Raw genomic sequence first — 21866 nt, 5'->3', positions numbered from 1 at the left:
ATGATGAAAGTGAATATATGTACTATACATTAGTGATGGGCGAAAAAATTTGTCAGGCATGGATTCACAGCGAATGTCTGCGCTTTGCCATTGGCGGATTTTTTTCACGAACAGTCGACAAAATTCATGGCGTAAAAACTTGCTGTGTGTCCAAAAATTGAATAGTGTCCTTCTGAAGTTTTGCCTTTTGAAGGTTTAAAGGAGAAGGAAAGATAAAAACGAAGTAAGCTTTATCAGACTGGGCTATTAGCCCAATGGGTCCCTGCAGAAGGATTTGAGCTAACTGTCCATCAGATGCTGACACAAAGCCTGCTTGTAGAGAGATCAATTCCTTAAGTGGATAGTGAAGGGTAACTTGAATCTTTTTTATTTTTAGAAAGGTTCTTGTCTCCATGATATGAAGCTTATATTATATCTTAGCTTTAATTATACTTTCTATTTAAATATAAGTTAAAAACTGCTGCATCATCCCTTTTAACACCACCTTCCCACTCCGCAAACATCCATTCTATCACTATAAAAATAGCCCCTGCCAAGCAAAAACAGACTTTAAAAGATTTCCTAAGTATTTAAATTGTCTTTCCCTAGTTTCTTGAACTTCCATTTGTACATTTGAACTACTACCCACTTAGATAGCAAACCTGTCGAGATAAACAAATAAACTGCTTTTAGGTGGCACTCTAGATACCAGACCTTTAGGTAATGCATATATCTGTTTATTATGTATCCAATGTACTGTAATATAAGGTACCTACTTGTACCAGCTCACCTGGTGCTGATTTTGCAAAAGTAAGAATGTTCCATATGTAGCCATGAGCTATATGTTAGTCCTACTATATATATAGCTGCTTTTACAAGCCTTCATTTGGAAGATAACAGGCACCAAAAGTCACCATGAACTTCAACTGTATAAACCTTCATGCTGTGCAATTAGATTGTTCTGTCCCATCTCATTCTATCTCTGTACTATGTAATAAGGCTATTTCAACCACAACTACTATATTGGAAGAAAGATTTCTGCCAGCTTGGAGATGGCACAAATGTCACATACAGATGGACAAGATGCATTCCATTGTACTACCTGTCACATCTGCTCTACATGATTCCCTTTAGGGCAGTGACGCACGTGGAGATTAGTCGCCTGCAATAAATCTTTACTATTGCGGACGACTAATCTCCCCAACATGCCATACGACCGACAAGAATGTAAACCGCCTATGCTTCAGTTTTCCAAAGGCGCCTGAAGTTTCCAGGCGATTTACATTCTTTCTGGTGGGGTGACATGTCGGGGAGATTAGTCGCCCGCAATAGTGAACATTTATCGCGAGAGACTAATCTTCCCAGGCTGAAGACACACGGAGCTACTAATAACAGCTACTTGCTGCGGCTACAGAAATAGACATTGCTGATCATTCACTGATAACGTTCTCTACATGTGTTTTAGCAGTATTCGGTATTTTCAGTGTTGTCTATGGCAAGTTATTTTCTGGCATTTAGAAGCTGTGCCAAGTAGTTGCTACTAAGTAGCTACATGTGACTTCACCCTTAGAGCGAGCACTTAGCCAGTTGAAAGAGCTCACCCATGGTGCCATGAATTCAAGGTCTTTGTTATGTTGGTGAAAGTGATCTAATATTGCAATTATACATATTTTACCCTAACCCAAGGAATTTTTATACTACACAAGACCTATACTGCACAACAGAATTTTTTCCACTATTTAATTTATGACATCATATCTGATAAAAAAAATACAGTAAAGCAGCATGTGATTTTGTATATTGCTTTGGGGATTAATTCTAAAACAAAGGATAGTAAATATGGAAAATAACTGCCCCACTGCTAAAGAAAAAATAAAAGGAATGCCCTTTATGTTTGCATTTAACTGTTATCTCCCATAGCCAAAAAGATATCTAGAGATCTCTTACAGCAAAGAGTGATCAGTTTCTTACCTGAGCAAGCTTTGTTTCCAGTTCAATTAGTGCTTTCATATCAGTCTCTGCTCTAGTCTTGTTTGCACCAAGCAAAACTGCAACATCAACCATAAACTCCAGGAGAGCATCTCTATACTGTGAAAAATAAGAGAATAAATAAGAGCACATAGTACATATGGTACATAGGCACCCAGAAGCCCTCTACATGCCCCTTACTTTGCGGCACAAGGTAGGTAGTAGCAGAATGTGCAGCCTGCAATGGGGCCCTGTCCTTACAGTTCTTGCATTCCCTTAGTGCTCTTGCGCAATGGGGTGTTGTCAAGGAGGTTATGCTATACATTACGACTGAGTATTGCCACACACGTGCAACAGCAGTTAGGGACATGAAAATTGCACCCCTTATGGCCCATGCTCAGGGAACTTTTGCACGGGGCAATAGTCTGTGCAGGCTGCAATCTGAAGTGCAGAAGTTCTCCTGGGCCTCACTGGCACCCCAAAGCCTGCATGTACCTAGAGCTGGCCATGTGCCCTCTGCCTACTCTCCCCTTTGAATGCACTGCCATACTCAACCTGTTGAAAATGTTTAATATTCTTCTCTTGGAAAAAGTTAAGAGCTCATTAACCAATAGTATGGGTGCACAATCTGGTGTGTGCCCCTAGGGCTCATATATCATTAGTATTTGTCCTCTCTTGGACAATGGCCTGGGTGCATGTGCATTTGTCTATGGCAGCTTACAGAAGCCCCCATTCCAGATTGCCAGCACAGGTCCTAGGACTTCTGAAATACAGAATCCTTAATGCTTTAACCTTTAACCTTTGCTAAGATGTTGGAATTTTTTTTGAACAGTATATATGTATGTGTGTGTGTATATATATATATATATATATATATATATATATATATATATACTTTTTTTAATGTTTTTAACAATAAAGTGTTTGGAGTGCAGGACTTTTTTGGTGGATATTTGTGTATATATACATATAAACATACTGTATGTATATTGGGTCTGGTTGTGGGTGACTAAGCAAGTTGAAATATAGAAGTTTTTTCAATATATACTGCTATTCTGCAGTACAAGAGAGATGTGTGGGACTAACTAGGCCATTTGCGCTGAATACATTTAGCAGACTAAAATGACAGATAATCAAGAGAACTGAAAGCTGCTGATGAACGCACTGATTGGTGCAAGAAAATGTGTCATTACCTCGTAATTCTAGGAAATTACCCGTACCTGTATTCCATTTTCACATCAACAAAATCAGTTCTTCATTTTTTTACCAAATGGTTATTATTTGGATTCATCAAGTGGGAGTTGTCATTTGTTGGAATATTATCACTAGCCAGAAATTTCATTCTTTGTAACCTGACCGTGTATTTTGTCAAAATGTGATAGGTACCTTCCATGAGGCTAAACAGCTATTTTTAGCTAAAACTGTGGAAACCATAGCCTTCGGAAGGTTAGTCACATTGCTGAAAGGAAATAATTGCTACCTGTTATTTTTACATACCCTGTCAGCTGGGAAAGGGGAATACATTAAAATTAAATGAGGGTCTAATCCCCATACTGAGATATGGGGTATGGCAATCCCCTGCCCTGTCTCAATTGAGCAAAGAAAAGAATATTCAACCTGACACATTACATTTAAATAGGTTGTGGCGAGTTCCAGGGGGAGTTTATGCTTAGCTTGTGACTGGCTGCAAATTCAAGGTTTCTAGGACTCTATTTGTGAGGCTCTCGTTTTAGATTCTGGGCTTTTTTTCTGCAAATGCAAACAATGATTGCATCAGTGATATTTGCAGGCAGGTTGAACAGCATTTTGGCACAGATGATTCTAATAGGTGAGCAGTATGACCAGAAAACACAGAGAACGTCTGGCACAGAGGGGGAGCCATTTTGGATGCGAGTGGGGAACCAGAACGCGACTGTAAAGACTGTGATTAGGTGAAATTGATGTCCGTACGCTCACGCTGCTCCACTGCTTGAGGCCTCTAAGTACCATTCTGCATACAGGAGCAGAGTGCTATGTGCTGTTCAGGATTGCAGCTCTCTTACTCTGAATAGCAATGACAAATGGGCCAATATATCTCTTAAGCCACCCTCACTACATCAAACTGGATCCCAGGGGTGCCACCTTGGCAGTTGCAGTTTAACAGCAGTTGGAGATTTATATTTCTTTTATTTACATAGTTTTCAGCTCAGTGCTTGTTTACCTTGCCTGCTATAAATTCTTTCCACTCAAATAGAAATCCCCTTTCCAATATAGGGTTATTTCATTTTTGTTCTTCGAAGAGAACAGAAAGAGAAGCTGCCATAAAGTTGTCATAAAGCATGACTGGACTGCTGTTGTTTGCCAGAAAAGAAATAGAATAAGCACATGAATATCAGGAAAAGGTTTCCTCTTTCTATTTTTTCTGATCATAAAAATGTATTGGATTTTTTAAATGTGTAGGCAATAATTCCCTCTTGATTAGGTCAGCCACACTAAAAACACAAGGGTGCAGGGAGTTGCAACACAATATTATTATTCCGACTTTGTACATGCATCCAAGTCAGGCAGTTACATTCTTCACACACAGCAGCAGATGTTAAATCCCACCACACAGGTTAATACACCTCTGAAACGCATTTAGTCCCAAATAATCCCAATCTCTGCCCTTCCACCTTCAGCCTTCTGTACCTTTCCTCAGGGGAACTCACTCACCCATATTACAGGGCTTAGCCCAGTGGTACCAGCCTTGCCAAGTGCTTCTTGGGACCCTCCAAACAGCTTCTTTGGTATCAGCTTGTAGCACACCAGGGTCCTCACTATACCCTAAACTACACACTTGGGTCTTAACTCTTGGGGTACCCACCGAGGTACTAACCTCTTCTTTTTCCTTGGTGGGGCACAAGCTACCCTTTCTCACATCCCTGGGATGAGATCATGTAAAATCTACCCCTTTTCTAGCTTCCCTGACAGTACTTCCACCTGGTGTCTTGACTTCTTAGTCTTCCCTCTCTGTCTCCAGTGTCCTCAGGCTCCCTGACTTGCTGCTGTAGTTGTTTCCGATTGGCCATAGACAGCCACACCCTGTCTTGCCTTTCCTTTCATACCCTTATGGGCCCTCCCACCAATCCTACCAGGGACAACCCCCTTTTCTCCAGCTCCCTCTAATGGAGACTTACGATACTTAGATACATAGTTAACACCAAAACTGCCATCTATTGGTGAAAACCACACATTGCACACATCATACCTTTTAACCCTCTCGCTCACCCTTGCAAATGCAATCCTTCTTTAGTGCAAAGAGAGCAATTACTAAGTAAAACCCTTTAAAATCCAATATAATGTTAAGTTATTTTCAGTTTGCTTTTTTGGATGTATTTTAAGGTGTTTTCATGTTAAATTCAGTTTAAATTATTATTATTGATTAGAAATGCAATGAAGTAAAAATGCTATTTGCCAAATGCAAGGGATACAGAAATGCTAGGAAATAAAATCACATGATTGGGTGCTAAGTCGACCAGAAAAGGGTGACAGGGCTGTTGGTTAAAACAGAGAATGACCTTGCTTTGTGCTCTTAATGGCATATTCAGCCAGATCAATAACTGCCACTGGAAGAATCAGTGCTGAGGGGAACTCATCTGTGTTTGTGTCTGCAGATTTGAGACAACAGGGAGCAGGAGCTGCACAAGATGAGCAAAAGCTTATTTGAAAAGCCAGGAAAATCAGCTCCCTAATTACACAGCAAATAAATAACCACTAATGCCAAGGGCACAGATAGCTGATGGGAATGATGCGGCAACATTTCTCTAAAAGAAAACAAGATGTTGGTGTCTGGTACACAGTGTTTGTTTGTTTTTTCCAGTTCACTTTTCAGCCATGATAACATCAGGAATACATTTATTTCATGCCTGCTTTCAAAAACAAAAACAATGAAGATTTATATGATTTTGTTCCACAAAGACTAATATGTTTTCAGCTTAGTAAGCAGCCTTTCAGATATTTGTGACATGCCGGTTTTGCTATGTAGATTATTTTATCCCCCTAATGATTAGAATTCTTTATATTAAAGGGGATGTCCACTATTATTAACCTATCATTAATAAGTCCCATTGCCAAAATAAGTATTTTGACAATATTTTGACTTATTCGCAAACACAGCTAATGAAATTGGTGCTTACCCAATGTTGGGTCCAGCACTGTCCCATGCAGGAGGGGGTCACTGACCCCATCCACCAATACTTCTTGCAGATATCGACATTGTACAGGAAGAAGATGGAGCATCCCCAGTCCTGTGCAGGCCCCTCCCCTTCCATCCTAATTTGCATAGTATGAACTGTATTGCCAGCCAATACAATTCCTGCCATGCAAATGAGTAAAGAGGAGGTGCCATTCACTTAACACGGAGGCTTCACAATGGAATGTGAAGGTTTTATAAAGGGTTAGGGTTATAAAGGGTTATAATTTTTTTTAGTAAGTGCTTATTGTCAATACACTTATTTTGTAAAAAAAAAAAAGGTCCTGGCAATGAGAGGTGACAAAAACAATGGACATCCCCTTTAAAGGGGACCTAAAAAATAATTCCAAATTATTTACTATTGTGCTAGTCAGGCAAATAAACTTTACTTACAGTATATAAATTTTATCAACTTTGTTTCCTTTAGTCTTGGAATTCACAATCACAGCAAGCAGGCAGGCACCATTTAGTGGGTACTGTTTGAATTATCCCAAAATCTTGTGTACTGTATGTGCCAAAATGGGGACCTGATGTACATGCCCATGCACTGGCTACACAATTATAGACCATGAGGAGGGAGTGGGGTGAGAGAAGTACAGTGACATCTAGGAAGTGTTGAATGGAAAGTGAAAGTAATTGATTGCCCTGCCCCTTTGCCTCAGGCATAGAGGTTTTTAAATACATTTATAACAGGTATGGATGTTTTAATTAAAAAAAAAAGAATTTGGGATTCATGTATAATTTGAAAAGGATTTTATACAGCTTTTTATGTTTGGGTGACAGGTCCCTTTGAAGCTGTTCTTGGCATCTTTACTGCTCCCCCCCACTCAATTCTACTTCTACACTGAGCTTTGAGCTGATCCTTACAGCTAATAGTCAGAAATAATCCACAAAGGTTGGTTTATTCTCTCCACTCCCAGAAACAGAACTTAAGCACAATATAAGTCAGATTAAAAGGAAACATTTTAAGTAAAAATCAAATTCTTAAAAGAAAAAAAAAGATTTACTTATTGTTATGTGATTTGCCATTTACTCTTTGGTATGACTTACTTTCTTAGCAATTGTGCTATTATCAAGGTAATCCTCATGGGACAATAAAGAGAGTGATGCCTGGTCCAGCTGTGAACAGAACAAATAGTTTCAGGGTTGAGAAATCAGTGTTTATACACAGGGATGACACTTAATAATAATATTTTACCCCCAAATATTCATAATAATAATAATTATAATAATGGCAATATGATACTGTGAGGTCATGTCACACTGCTATTTCCATGTCAGCAATATAGATTTCACAATCTATAGATCAGTCTTGTTCTTTGAATTTCCATCATTGATCCAGTTATGGTATATGTGTTGATTATGCTGGACATGGAAATATACAATTTACCCTTTTTTATTATTATTATTATTATTATTATTATTATAGCACCATCTTTCCTATAGTGCTTCACAGAGGGATACAAATACAAAACTGTTATTATATACAAATAAAGCATTTTACCAAATTTGTTACAACTGGATATTGTGGATATTGTGCAGAGTAAGAGATGTATCCTGGTAATTAGTGTGTATGAACAAAGAGCAGGTGGCCTTGGTGGTTGGTCATGTTGTTGAGAGCTTAGGTTATAGGCTCAAATGAAAAGGTGGGTTTTAAGTGAGCGTTTGAAGGCCGGGAGGCTCTGAGAGTGTCTAGTGGGACAGGGCAGAGCATTCCAGAGGATGGGTACAGCTCATGAAAAGTCCTGGATGCAGGAGTGAGAGAAAGTAATGAGTGAGAAGGAGAGGAAGAGGACATGTGCAGAGTGAAGTTTATGTCCGGGGACATACTTGTTAATTAGGCTGGTTATATATAGTGGTGCGGCACTGGCCTAGTGACCACTTTGTGACTACAAGAAGCTTGTTAGCTCTAATGTACAGATCCCTATTTTAACATGTTTCACCTGTCAGTATTAGTATGTAATCTTTATGTTTCATGAATACATCCTTCTATTGTACAGCACTGTGGAATACACTGGTATTTTATAAATGCATGCAAACCTCTATAATTTTCTGTGGTCTGCATCCTGCAAATTTATAACAGAGCAGATTTACACTTGTCAACATCAATGAATATTACTGAGCGGATACCAACCATGTGGTTTCACACATTTCCAATATAAGCCTTATGTGCCCACTCATGTGGGATATAAAGGCCATTACAATATAGGCATCTTAAAAAGCTGAGATCAGCGAGCCACTGAGTATGAAAACTATTTTATTTGATATATTCCTTAGTAAGCACATAAAAGGGGAGGTATAAGAAAATCTGAGAATCAAGGCAGATTATTTGCCTTTTCTGGCTTAATATGAATAGTAGATAAGTAAGGTTAAATGTATTATATTTTTGTATTTTTTTAACTGTATTTATTGTATTTATTTCTTTGCAGTGTTCTGTTGCTACATTACTATAAATGTAGTACTGGGTGCTCTGAAATGAAAAATACTGCATACTGTTTTATTACCCAGTTTGGCACTTAATCTTTATTCTATTCTGGAGGGCACCCCCGTTTTAAGTGACCCACACATATGCTGTCATGTTGTTTATTCTGTTTCATTCTAAATTATCATTATAATGCCTTTTTGCTGTTCTAATAAAGCAAAAAGCAATGACTTTAAGAACTACACTCTGTAGTCACCTAACAGTTCATATTTCCTACAAACCCATGCAGAAACCCTCAAAAGTCACTCAGTAGCCTAAGTACTGATCTGCATTATTGTTTTCAATATAAAAAGTTACATTTTTGGTGGGTGGTTAAAAAATCAGAGGCATATGTGAAAATAAACTTGGCATGGCATAGATCTAGTATGTGGCCAGTAGACACACTGGTATCAATAAAACTGAAACAAACACTAAAATCATGTGAAGGCAACGACACGCTATATCACACACTTATAGCATATTCATATTGCAAGTTGGCCATGCTCCTACAGGGACCTTTATACTGTCAGAGCCCCAGCACCCCCAGATGTGTGTCTCTGTTGGTACCCTTCTTTGTAGGCCATTTGTTTTGCTAGGCAGTATACACATGTAGGAGTGTAGTGTGGATTAATGGCAGTACGCTTAATATTTCCTCATATAAAAATAATTTTTCAGTTGGATAAGCTGCAGGTGTTGTTAGGAAAATTAGGAAATTGTGTGATTCCATATGTCGAACAGTAATTGTGTCTTTACCTTTAAAATGAAATTATTGGATACTTTGTCATCGATTGCCACATAGACTCGCAGAAATACAGATGTGCTGTATAGCCTCCTTAGATCTGCAACAGTCTGGAGGAAACTGAACTTTCTTTCTGACCATTTTCCATCACTTCCAATATTAGATTCCAGTACTGGCCAACGCAGTGAGGGCTGTTTCAGAATTTTCAAAATTGGTTTTATGTCATCCTCTTCTATTTGAGCTAGAAAGGTAATGCAGTAATAAATGTAAAAGAATACTCTGTGGCAGCTATTGTCTGGGGGTTAACAGTCCCTATGGTAGTATGTCCCCTACAAATGCTATTCCCCTAGTTGCTAGTTAGTCTAAAACTCACTCAGAGACAGAGTTTGCTAACTCAGTGTGCAAGTGCGCCTACTCTGTGTATTACATTATCAAGTTGCACTACCAATGTTCTATCTCTAGGTGGCATAATGCCTCTGGCTCTGTTTATTGTGTCTTACTGACAACTCTTTAAAGCTCTTCTAAAAGCAGGAGACTTGGTGGACAGCTGCTGGATGGGGGGTCATTAACTTTGCCTAGAGAATGCCAATAGAATTATACATAATATAATAGAATATAGAATAGAATATAATTGAATAGTGCCTATATCATTTTGACTATCACCAGGCCTAGCTTGTAATTCAAAATAGGCCTGGCATAAGCCCAAACAGCCCCCCACAGGTCCAATAAATAGTGACTGTCTATGGCATCTTACAGCAGCCCCTCTAGTATTTGCCACAATCCACAAATCGCCAGTCTGGGCCTGACCATTAACGACAACATGATCACATCTCATCATTGACCTCATACAATTAAAAATATAATGTTTTCTAACTTTACTGTAGTTTGAATTTTATTTAATTTTTTCATTCTTTAGCTAAGGATGACACCTTTTTGAGGAAAAGAAATTCCAGCCCACCTATGATTTTTATCCCTTTTAACTTTGGCATCAAATATTATCTTCACTAGCCCATCCAAGTAAATGTTTAGCTGCATTAAATGAATCAAAAATTCCTTTACTGTAACATAAAAACAGTTGAAGAACTTGAGCTTTTTTATGTGCTGTTCACTGGTGCCGTGCATAGTGTAATTGAGCTGAATTATTGTTTGGGCAGCATTTCTTTTACTAAAGACATGAGGGCTGTCCCCCTTTGAGCCCCTAAGCAACAAGGCCCCTATGCAGCTATTGGGCTCACTGAAATTAATTCAAAACAAAAATATGTGTTGTGACTCTGGAGTATTTAGAAATGAATTGAAATTGTCCTCTCCATTTAACAGTAGAAATTCATGTAAAATTCACTTGTCCCACAAGTCTGTACTTTCTGTACAAGAATACAATAAATATGAATCAGAACTTGGTTCAATACAAAATGTAAAATATATAAAAATTCTGCTGTGAGCCTTTATCAGTAAGGAGAGGATATAGTAAAACCTGTACAATGTTGAGTAAAACAATGTAAGACTAGCTTTATATATTGTGTGTACTATATTACATTACAGTGATTCATTCTGCTTGCATTGCCTGGTTATTATGCCAACTGGAGTCAAACCAGTTTCCATTCTTGGATTTTACAGTTTCCTGTCACTTTCACTATATTTTCTAGATCCCACAATTAGGGATGTAGCGAACATCGCCAAAAATGTTCGTGGACCCGTTTGCGGACTTTCGGCAAAACTTGCGAATATTCGCGAACTTTGCGATTCCCATAGACTTCAATGGGAAGGCGAACTTTAAAACCTAGAAAAGCCATTTCTGGCCAGAAAACTGATTTTAAAGTTGTTTAAAGGGTGCCACGACCTGGACAGTGGCATGCAGGAGGGGGATCAAGCAAAAATTCATCTGAAAAATACTTTGTAAAAAAAACGCCAAAAAAAACGCCAAAAAAAAACGCCAAAAAAAAAACGCCAAAAAATAACGCCAAAAAAAACCGCAAGCTATTCCTATGTATACGCAAAGGCGAAAAACCGAAGCGAAAAAACGCGGCGGAAAAAACCGAGGCGAAAAAACACAGCGCAAAAAAAAACACGGCGAACCCAAAATGGTGAACATCGCCAAAAGTTCGCGAATTTCCGCGTTCGCGAACACCCGATGTTCACGCGAATAAGTTCGCCGGCGAACAGTTCACTACATCTCTACCCACAATCCACTTTTATTTAACTTTTCCTAAAGTTACATTTTCCTGCATTTTCTACACTCTGATCCTTTGACTGACACTCCAGATATACTGTGTATACATATATAAAAGGGAATGTTCACTATTGAGTTAACTTTTAGTATGATGTAGATAGTAATATTCTAAGATAATTTCCAACTGGTCCTCATTGTTCTTTATTTTTAGTTTTTTAATTATTTCACACTCAGCTCTCCAGTTTCAGCAGTTGTTTTCTAGGGTCCAAATTATCTTAGGAATCAGGGATTGAATGAGAGAATGGTATATGAATAGAGGGAATGAATAAAAAAGTTCTAAAAGTAACAAAGTAAAAAATTGTAGCCTCACAGAGCAAGTTTTTTTTGGGACACCGGCCCCCATTAAAAAGCTGGAAAGAGTAAGAATATGGCAAATAATTCAAAAACTGTGATAAGATGTTTATGGTTGGCTATTCTATAAGTTACTAAAAGTTAATGTGAAGGTGAACCACCTTTTTAACAAAAATTAATAGTAGGACAGGTTATAAAACTTTGATAATGACCTTCTCTATTTTTGATATATCAGAATTGTAAAAATGAGACTTACTTTCATTCATACAGGATATGTAAAATGTCTTTACTTTTTGTATTGCCTCGGAATCTCTTCTTTTGCTTATAGGCTTCTCTAAGAGTGCTGAAAGAAAAATAAAGTAAATCTTAATATTTTTAGAGAGTAAAGCAACACAACCCTTAAGAAGTGGTCTTAAATGTACTTTTTGTGCTTCTGGAAGGAGTGTGCAGAACTCTTGCAATTATCTACTGCCGGTGTTTGCACCTTGGCACCTTATCACCAGCACAGTGTAGTTCAAACCCACCCTGACTGTATATACTGTAATTATCTCTAGCTCTTCTACTCTTCCCATTACCATGGTTGAACTACTGTATGTGTGTAAATGCCAACCATGCATCTGTCCACTGTGCCCTATGATCTACTGATCTGGACTTCAATAAATATATGAATTATGAAAAATGTTATAGTGTATGGATTAATGGTGCATTACAGTATTTGTAGCAGAAATTGTATAGACCAACTTGCTCCCAAATGTAAACTTCTCTACAATGTGATGAATGTAGCTTACTTATAATATACGTATCTGAACTAATGTTTTGTATCTGATATTAACTGAGCTTTAGTTACATATTGTATGTACAGTATGTATGTATGTATAACTTTTTTTATAAAGCGCCACAAGGGTACGCAGCGCTGTACAGTCTTACAGAATACAAAATTACACACAGGGAGGACAAGTGATATAATAAATAAATACAATAAATACATATATGTATATATATATATATATATATAAGTGCCATGTGGTATGAGACACAGTAGGAAGGAGGTCCCTGCCCCGTAGAGCTTACAATCTAAGTGGTTGGGTAACATACAGGTAACATCACTCCCTGCCTCAGTGGAGATTACAGTCTAAATTCCTGTCATATTAACACACTAGTGAATGAAAAAGTTGACTTGCACCCGACCCTAACCTGACAATTTGTTATCTGCACCCAACCCTAACTCAGCGACTCTCTTTATTTATAGACCCACGCCATCTCCACCCCCCACTGATGTCATGAAAGTCGGAGGACACATGGGCGAGAATCTATAGATAGCGACATCTGAAGGCAGAAGGGGGGCATTGGAAAGTCATGGGAAGGGTGGGTCCATGCACTGTGGAAGCTGTGTGGATGTGGGCTGCACCTTCCCAACCTGCGGGTTTCGGGCCGGCCCGCACATCACTATAACACCCACCAATTTTATCAGGAGCCAATTAACCTACTTGTATCTTTTTTGGAGTGTGTGAAACCTTGAACACCAGTGCCACCAAATAATAGAAACATTTTCTTTCAGGCTCATGTTTACAACATACTATGAACAGAAATTATGACTAAAGATGGAAGGATGAAGGTTTATAATGATTCATTAATGAGATCCATTGATTCACAATCTGATTTTACTGTTTTCTGTTTGTGTGCTGTTCCACTAATATATAATGCATTTCCTTAATTTTACACAATTTTTTCAATCCCCTGAAAAATGTACAATGTGGGTTCAATGCAGAGGAACAAAGCCCTACCCCCAAAATGCCACCTTGCTAATATACAGTACTTTCAGCACATCCAAAGTGGTACCAGCATAAAATGGTACTTTGCTCTGCATATGAGTAGACATTTTAGAAAGTTTTTCTGTGACATGTCTGTATGCATTTTCCCTCTGTTGGGAATGTAATGGACTAAATGTGGCTTGTGTGAGCCAAAATGTAACTCAGTGACCTGCTCTAGGAAAAATGTTGGGCCTAAAACAAAAGTCAGTAGCAACATGAAAATGTAAAAATCATAGAAGAAATATATATAGGATTGTTTTGGCACCAACATGGATCAGTGCAGCTCAGTTACCATCAAGTACAGGTATGGGAATTGTTATCTGATCTTTCTGTAATGTGAATCACCATACTTTAAATACTAAAAATCATTTAACCATTATTTAAACCCAAGAACATTGTGTTCCCACCAATATGGATTCATGCAGTTTAGTTATAATCAAGTACAAGTACAAAAGACAATAACTGGACATTTTTTATTACTATTATTACTTATTATTGTTTAAAATGGACTATATAGAGGCAGCCTTCCTGTAATTTAAAGAATTCTGGATATTGGGTTTCTGGATAAGAGATTCTATACCTGTAAAGCAAGATAGGCCAATTGTTTATTTTCAGCAACTACATAATTGCCAACAATAATATCCAGGGACTGCCCCTGTAATATTTTAACCACAGAAATGTTCTTGTTCAAAACTGACCAAGTGCACAGCAGAATTTCAGTTGTCTTATGATCACTCAAAGTGATTGTTCTTGTATTAACCTATAGTTACTGAAAGAGGGTGCTGAAAGTTCCATTGCCTTGTGATAATGTCATTATTGTTTCTGTCAAATATAGCCATTGCATCCTTGTATGGCAGAAAGGCCAAGAACCTAATTGTCCCGTTTAATTATTTTTTAAAGTTGACGGTTTTGTGTTAATTTATGTGATAATGTGTTGATTTAAATGTTGATCAATTCAGTATATATTTTGTCACAGCTTTTGTTGTTATCAACATTCCATGTTTGTTTCCAGTTTTAAAGGGGTGGTTCACCTTTAGTATGTTTTAGAATGTCCAATTCATAGCAACTTTTCAACTGGTCTTCATTTTTTATAGTTATTTTAATTATTTGCTTTCCTTTTCTGACTTTTTCCAGCTTTCACATTGGGGGTCACTGACCCAGACAGCCAAAAAACGATTGTAATTGTTACTTTTTATTACTTGTCTTTCTATTTAGGCCCTCTCCTATTCATATTACAGATTCTCATTCAGACCACTGCCCGGCTGCTATAGTAATTTGGACTCTAGCAACCAGATAGCTGCTAAAATTCAAATCCGGAGAGCTGCTCAACAAAAATCTAAATCATTTGAAAACACAAATAATAAAAAATAAAGACCAACCACAAATTGTCTCAAAATAGCACTCTCTACAACATACTAAAGGTGAACAACCCCTTTAATACATTTCATCATAATAAGGCAAAATGTTTATTCACTTTTAAACCATTCAGAACAAATAAAGCTGGCCTACACGTCTCCAGAGATGATGTTAGTCAATGTTTTTGGCTGAATGCGGTCATAAAGCCTAAGAATGTTGGATGGAGTAAAGAGGTTGGCTCTTGTGGTTAAAGCTGTGATCCAAAAGAATAGGAACTGAATGTGCTTAAGAAGTCAGATCATTTCTTTGCAATTACTTATATATTTAACCTTGGCATTAACATATGTGTTTTACGTCTCACACATATTGGTGATTTAAATGCATTCAAATAAATTCTTTTATACTAACTTATTATACACTTTCTAAATATGATGATGGTTTTGCCTCAAAAAAGAAATCCTTCCAAAATTAAAAAATGTTTTACTTCCTTTTAAAAGTAACAATGTACCCAGAAAGGGATATTTTTGTGTGTAAGAAATATTGGAAAACACAAAATCCATTAAGACGGATCCCTGTACCTTGTACTTTATCCTAACTAAGATGTATATAAATCCTTATTGGAGGCAAAACAATCGGGTTTATTTAATGTTTAAATCATTTTTTTTAGCAGACTAAGGGGCACATTCATCAAATTACGAGTTTAAATCCCGGAATGGGTAAAATTCGGATTGGATACGAAAATTTCTGATGATCGCAAATATCACAAAAATGCTTCCGAAAAAAATTGGAATAGTCACGATAATATAGTATTGGCGATCCAAAAGTCACAAAATTTTCATATAGAACGATCGTAAACGGTGGGAAAACCTTTTCAACTTTGATCCTTCAGTGCATGATTTTGGAAGCAAAATGCATCATTATGTGAGGTTATGCAAGTTATATAATGATACAGGGGAAGATTCACTAAAGGTCAATAACGCTTATCGCATGTTTTTTTGCGTTAGAAAGCAAACGATAATTAAGTCCCGATTCATCAAAGTCATATCGCATGCGCAAAAAATCGCAATGTGTTACTTACCTTGCATTGCGTTATTTCTCGCATAGAAATAATACTAACACATGATTCACAAACACATATGAAGTGTTAAATGCGCTAAATATCGCATTAGTCTGTGCGAATATTAACACCTACTTAGGGTAGGCGGTACTTAAAGAAAATTGTGGTTCCTGAGCTTTTGGCAACGCAATATGGACTTTGCAGTGGGATTTATTCAAGTATGTGTTGGCCCTAGAGTGATGCAGCCTCCAGTTTGCAGGGAAATGGTCATTTTCAGAACAGTAGTTTTCCCGAAAGTAAAAAAAAGGTAGAGATGTAGTGAACCACACAAAAAAAGTTCGCAAACCCGTTCGCGAACTTCTGCCAAAAATTGTGAACTTTTGCGAACTTTGCGAACCCCATAGACTTCAATGAGAAGGCGAACTTTAAAACCTAGAAAAGCCATTTCTGGCCAGAAAACTGATTTTAAAGTTGTTTAAAGGGTGCCACGACCTGGACAGTGGCATGCAGGAGGGGGATCAAGGGCAAAAATTTCTCTGAAAAATACCTTGTTGACACAGCGTTGCGTTTTGTGCTGTAAAGGGCAGAAATCACACTACATTTCTAAACTTGTGTAATAAACTGCTTTTATAAGGACTATTGGGTTACAGCTGATGAGATCAGCAGGACAGCTGTCCCCAGCAGCTACATACAGAGCAGTAGAAAGTAGATTACTAGTCAGCAAAGCTACCTAAACTGTCCCTCAAACCCCTGCACAACCCCTCTCCCTATGCTATCTCTTCAAACACACACAGGCAGAATGTAAAATGGCTGCTGGGCTTCGGTTTATATATGGAAGGGAGTGGTCCGGGGGTGTTCCAGGAGGGAGAGCTGCCTGATTGGCTGCCATGTATCTGCTGGCTCTGGGGTGAGAGGTCAAAATTTGGCTCCAGCTAAGGCGAACCCAAAATTGCGAACATCGCTAAAAGTTTGCGAACTTGCGAATGTGCAAATTAGTTCGCCGGCGAACAGTTCGCTACATCTGTATTCCCAGGGAGGGGTATTGCAGCCCAGTCTGGCCTGGCCCTGGAGGCATGGCATATTATAGGGTACCTGCTTTCCCATTTAGTGGAGACACAGGACTCCTGCACCAAGAAAAAGGAAATCAGTGGAGGATTTCCTTCAGTAGCTGAATAGGGCTACAGTAGAAAAAATTAAAAAAAAGCTGCATGATTTATAGCAGTAACTGGACATTAAGTTATACAATTTAAAGAGTTTTATTTAAATGCTACTAATTAGTTTGGGCTACTCTAGGGGTCAATTATAGACACAACATGGTAGTGCAAGAACACTAAGGGGCACATTTACTAATCCACGAATGGATCGAAAGCGTCCGAATGCGTTTTTTTCGGAATGATCGGTATTTTGCTATTTTTTCGTCGCCGTCACAACTTTTTCGCAAATTGTCGCGACTTTTTCTTAGCCGTTACGACTTGCACGAATTGTCGCGACTTTTTCGTAGCCGTCGCGAAAAAATCTGAAAGGTTTGCCCGCCGTTTACTAGCGCTCAATACGAAAAAGTCGCGACAATTTGTGTAAGTCATAACGGCTATGAAAAAGTCGCGACAATTCGCGCAAGTCGTAACGGCAACGAAAAGTCAAGAGAATTCATGAAAAAATCGCAAAAAAATACGAAAAAGTCGCAAAATGTTCGTTTCCAATCCGATTTTTTCCCATTTGGGATTCGGATTTGAGGATTAGTAAATCAGCCCCTAAGGGTCACATTTTAGCCAATTCAAAGAGCACATCTGTTCAGGGTCTGGCTGTACTCTGCAAATCTCACCACATAAAGAAACAGGGGAAACAACACTATGTTTTCTTCCCTATGCACCCTGCACCGCATGTAGAAGAATTACTGCAGGCCTCTGCTCTCTAAAATTGAATCTCACTTTTCTAAATCAATTCTTTCGTCTTGTGTGGTCCCCAACCATTGCCAATGGCAAATGGTGGGCACAACGCAATGAGAATGGAAGATGGGGAAGGGCATTTCAATTGCTGCAGTTCTACCAGCTATGCCGGAGACAGATTTTAGCAAATGCAGCTTTAGTGGCAAATTGTATCTCTTTTTTATAGGATCATTTGAATATACAGTGTATACAGTAAACACAAGCATGGAATGAAGACAGCAGATGCAGTTAGTGTGCAGAGAATAAACATTAGCAAATGACCCAGAAACATGGAACGTATCACATCTGTATATAAACATCTGTAAGTGGAGTGCTGATCCCATCACAGCGTGCTAAACGTTTCTGTCACAAGCCAGGCCAACTACAGAAGCCATAAGATACACAACCCTGCCATACACCTCATCGCTGTTCAATATGTTTTGTCTGTATATAAGATATATATGATAGGATCTATGCTTATGTAAGGCCACTCTATTTATTTTCATTCTCTGGCTTTGTGCTTACATCTGGTGCCTGTTACATGCATTAACTGTATTGTGTTCATAACTGTGTTTACTTTCTCTGAGTGGTTACTGAATATAGCTATTTAATATACAGTTTACATTTTTGAATGCTTGTGTATGTTATTTCTGTACTCGTCTTGTTTTGGAAAACTTGCTTTTCTGCCATTTGATTACTTCTGAGCTCTTGCACATGCATAGAACATACAAATGGATTTTTGATTAAAATGCATGTCTAATCCGTATACATTATGCATTTAGTAGTTGTGTTCTGGCTGTCTTATTAAAAGACAGAAGGAATGATTAATAATGATGAGCAATGGTATAACTACTTCTACAACAAACCCCATGGTTGTGGGGGGGCCCAGCCAAAGATTTTGTTTGGTGGGCAGGGCCCAGGGTCGGACTGAGGGGTGAAGGGCCCACCGGGGCTCCCGCCCCAGGGGCCCTGCAGGTGTCCCCTAACCGCCCCGTAGGGCCCCCCACCTGACGTCCTACCCCGAGCGCATAAATTTAACATGTCAGGGCAGGAGTGGTCGGGCAGGGGGAGCGTTGCAAGAGTTGGGTCTGGGCCACCGGGGCCCACCGGGATTTTTCCCAGTGTCCCAGCGGCCCAGTCCGACCCTGGCAGGGCCATATCTACCGTATTTTTCGGACCATAAGACGCACTTTTTTTCCCCCAGAAGTGGGGGGAAAAAGTCCCTGCGTCTTATGGTCCGAATATAGCCTACCGATATACTTTAAAAAAATGTTTTTACTTGCCCATGTGGTCTCCGCAGGGCCCTCCTCTATTTGCCGGCGCTTAGCTATGGCGCTGTGCGCATGCACAATGACGCGCATGCCCATACGCATGCGCGTCATTGTGCATGCGCCAGAGCTAAGCGCCGGTAAATAGAGGAGGGCCCTGCGGAGACCACATGGGCAAGTAAAAACATTTTTTTAAAGTATATCGGTAGGCTATATGCTGGTACAGATGGGGGCAATATGTTGGGTGAAATATGTTGGGTGCTGCTGGTACAGGTGGGGGGCAATATGTTGGGTGCTGCTGGTACAGGTTGGGTTTTAATGCACATAAAATATTTTAGGACACTTTGTTTCAGAATCTTTTTTTCTTCATTTCCCTTCCCAAAAAATTGGTGCGTCTTATGGTCCGGTGCGTCTTATGGTCCGAAAAATACGGTATATATAGGCACCCAAGGGCCTGTGCCTAGGGCAGCAGCCGTAGGGGAGAAGCCCATGGGTGCCTATATAATAAATCATTTTTTTTCTTAAAAATTCGGCGGCAGAAGGTGGGTGTGAGAGTTCCCTCCCAGGTGCGACATCATGCGTAGAGCAAGTGACACCACAAGCACCCGTATGCGTGGCGCACTTCCACAACCTATGCACATAGTTGGTGCAGTGCCTGGGGAAGCATGGACCTAAATACAGACCTGTAGGGGGTTGGCACACCCAAGTTCCGCTACTGATGATGAGTTAATATAGATTTACTTGGAAAGAGAACAAAATCCTAAAACAGATACCCCCTCTCCCACAATAGGTTTATATAAGGCAAGGGAAGAGTCTAGAAGACTTATTTACAAATGCATTCTATGCAAAGTGCAATTTTTGGACATAAATCTCCATGGTTTTTTTTTACCAGCCCAGCATCATTGTGGGCATCTATTGAATAATGTGATGTATCTTACACACAATATGGAGGCAAATTAGCATATGCTTTGGTGAATTACATGCAATTTGCTGCTCACAGTCTATACCTGCATTTAAGTAGAAATTGTGTCTCTTTCAGCTCGCAATGTCAGTAACAGTATTAGTGTTCAATTCACTGGACACAAGTCATATTGGTGTGGACACAACTAACTAAGAGAAGCATGCTATTATCTGCAGGACAAGGCTGGTGTTAATTGCAGGGGTGCATGGGTGCAATTTCATGCAATTTATTGGGGCAGACTGAATGGCCCAAATGTATGAGTGCAAAACATTTGTGAACACTGTCAAAACACACTTGATGTTGTATCCATTTATTGGTTTCAACTTCTGCTTGTTTTTATAAGTGAGCCCTAAGATCTTTTTTTTGGCTCCCCCTCATAGAGGAGGGCAGAATCATGCTCAAGAAAAGTCCAAGTTAGGGTGGGATCCCATTAATGTTGATTAAAGGAACAGTAACACCAAAAAATTCAAGTGTATGAAAGACATTCCAATATAATGTGCTGCTGCTCTGCACTGGTACAACTGGTGTGTTTGCCTCAGAAACACTACTATGGTTTATGTAAAGAATGCAGCTATGTAGCCATGGGGGCAGCCATTCAAAGGAGAAAAGGCACAGGCACTTAGCAGATAACAGATAAAACACTATTGTATTCTACAGAGCTTATCTGTTATCTGCTATGTAACCTGTGCCTTTTCTCCTTTTTTCCAGCTTGAATGGCTGCCCCCGGGGCTACACAGCAGCTTATTATATATAAACTATAGTAGAGTTACTGTAGCAAACACACAACTTTTACCAGTGCAGGGCAACAATACATTATATTTCATTTACTTTAAAACTCTTTAATTTTTTGGTATTACTGTTCCTTTAACCTGCACAGGGTGAGATTCACTGCTCTGGGAGCATCAGGCAGAGTAGGCCATTCAGTTACTGTACAGCTTGCTGTAATGTCAGCCATTGGAAAGCCATTGAGTGTGCTTTGACAGCATAAGGGTACTTGCATTACGCCTAGATTTACCAACCCCTACATAAGGCATCTATCATTAAGTGGCCAGTAATACTAAAGCATCAGTAACTGAATGCTGGGCAAATTCACAAATTTATTACAAGGAACAGTAGGGTTCCCAGTTGCATTGGCAGTCCTCCACTCCGCAGCACATCACTGAATTCCATCTCATATTCTCTGAGGATCTGGTCAGCTCATCAGCTTACATCAACAAAACATTTAGCCCCTTTGGAACCCCTGGTGTTTTGTGGTCTGTGTGGATGGGACCTATAAAGGGCACTTATAGAAATGTGAAATATCCAGGATTCTAAAATGAAATAAACCTTTTTGAGCTTTCTCTATCCATCACCTATCGTGTCCTATAAATTTAAAATGTTCCATAGAGATTTTCTTAGGATGCAAACTTGTTTTGGAAGAAAACATCTCTGTTATACAGAATTCATTTTACATCCAAGCTACTTTAACAGATGTAAGGCAAATGTTAAGAATTCAGTTGACTTCCTATGTGACAAAAACCCTTAGACCCTCTGGGATTTGAGAGCTTAATTGATCCTCCATCCTGCATTTGTATTATTACATGCTGATGGGTGCTTTGGTTTTCTCCTCTTTT

The 21866-nt window shown here is 39.0% G+C and overlaps 1 protein-coding gene across 1 annotated transcript in view; it reads right to left on the bottom strand.

The window, feature by feature from the left end:
• Positions 1-21866, bottom strand: part of phex (phosphate regulating endopeptidase homolog X-linked) — a 119954-nt gene that overhangs the window by 81368 nt on the left and 16720 nt on the right. Inside the window, exons 4-7 of the mRNA XM_004911661.4 lie at positions 12132-12218; positions 9372-9598; positions 7208-7276; positions 1951-2067 (exon numbers count right to left, since the gene is read on the bottom strand). Coding sequence (XP_004911718.1) covers positions 1951-2067; positions 7208-7276; positions 9372-9598; positions 12132-12218 — 500 coding nt within the window. The remainder of the gene's footprint in view (positions 1-1950; positions 2068-7207; positions 7277-9371; positions 9599-12131; positions 12219-21866) is intronic.

The sequence above is a fragment of the Xenopus tropicalis genome, chromosome 2 (assembly GCF_000004195.4).
Source record: "Xenopus tropicalis strain Nigerian chromosome 2, UCB_Xtro_10.0, whole genome shotgun sequence".
In the NCBI taxonomy this organism is placed as follows: Eukaryota; Metazoa; Chordata; class Amphibia; order Anura; family Pipidae; genus Xenopus; species Xenopus tropicalis.
Note: the sequence above shows the minus strand (reverse complement) of the source record. Positions and strands in the feature narration are given on the sequence as shown.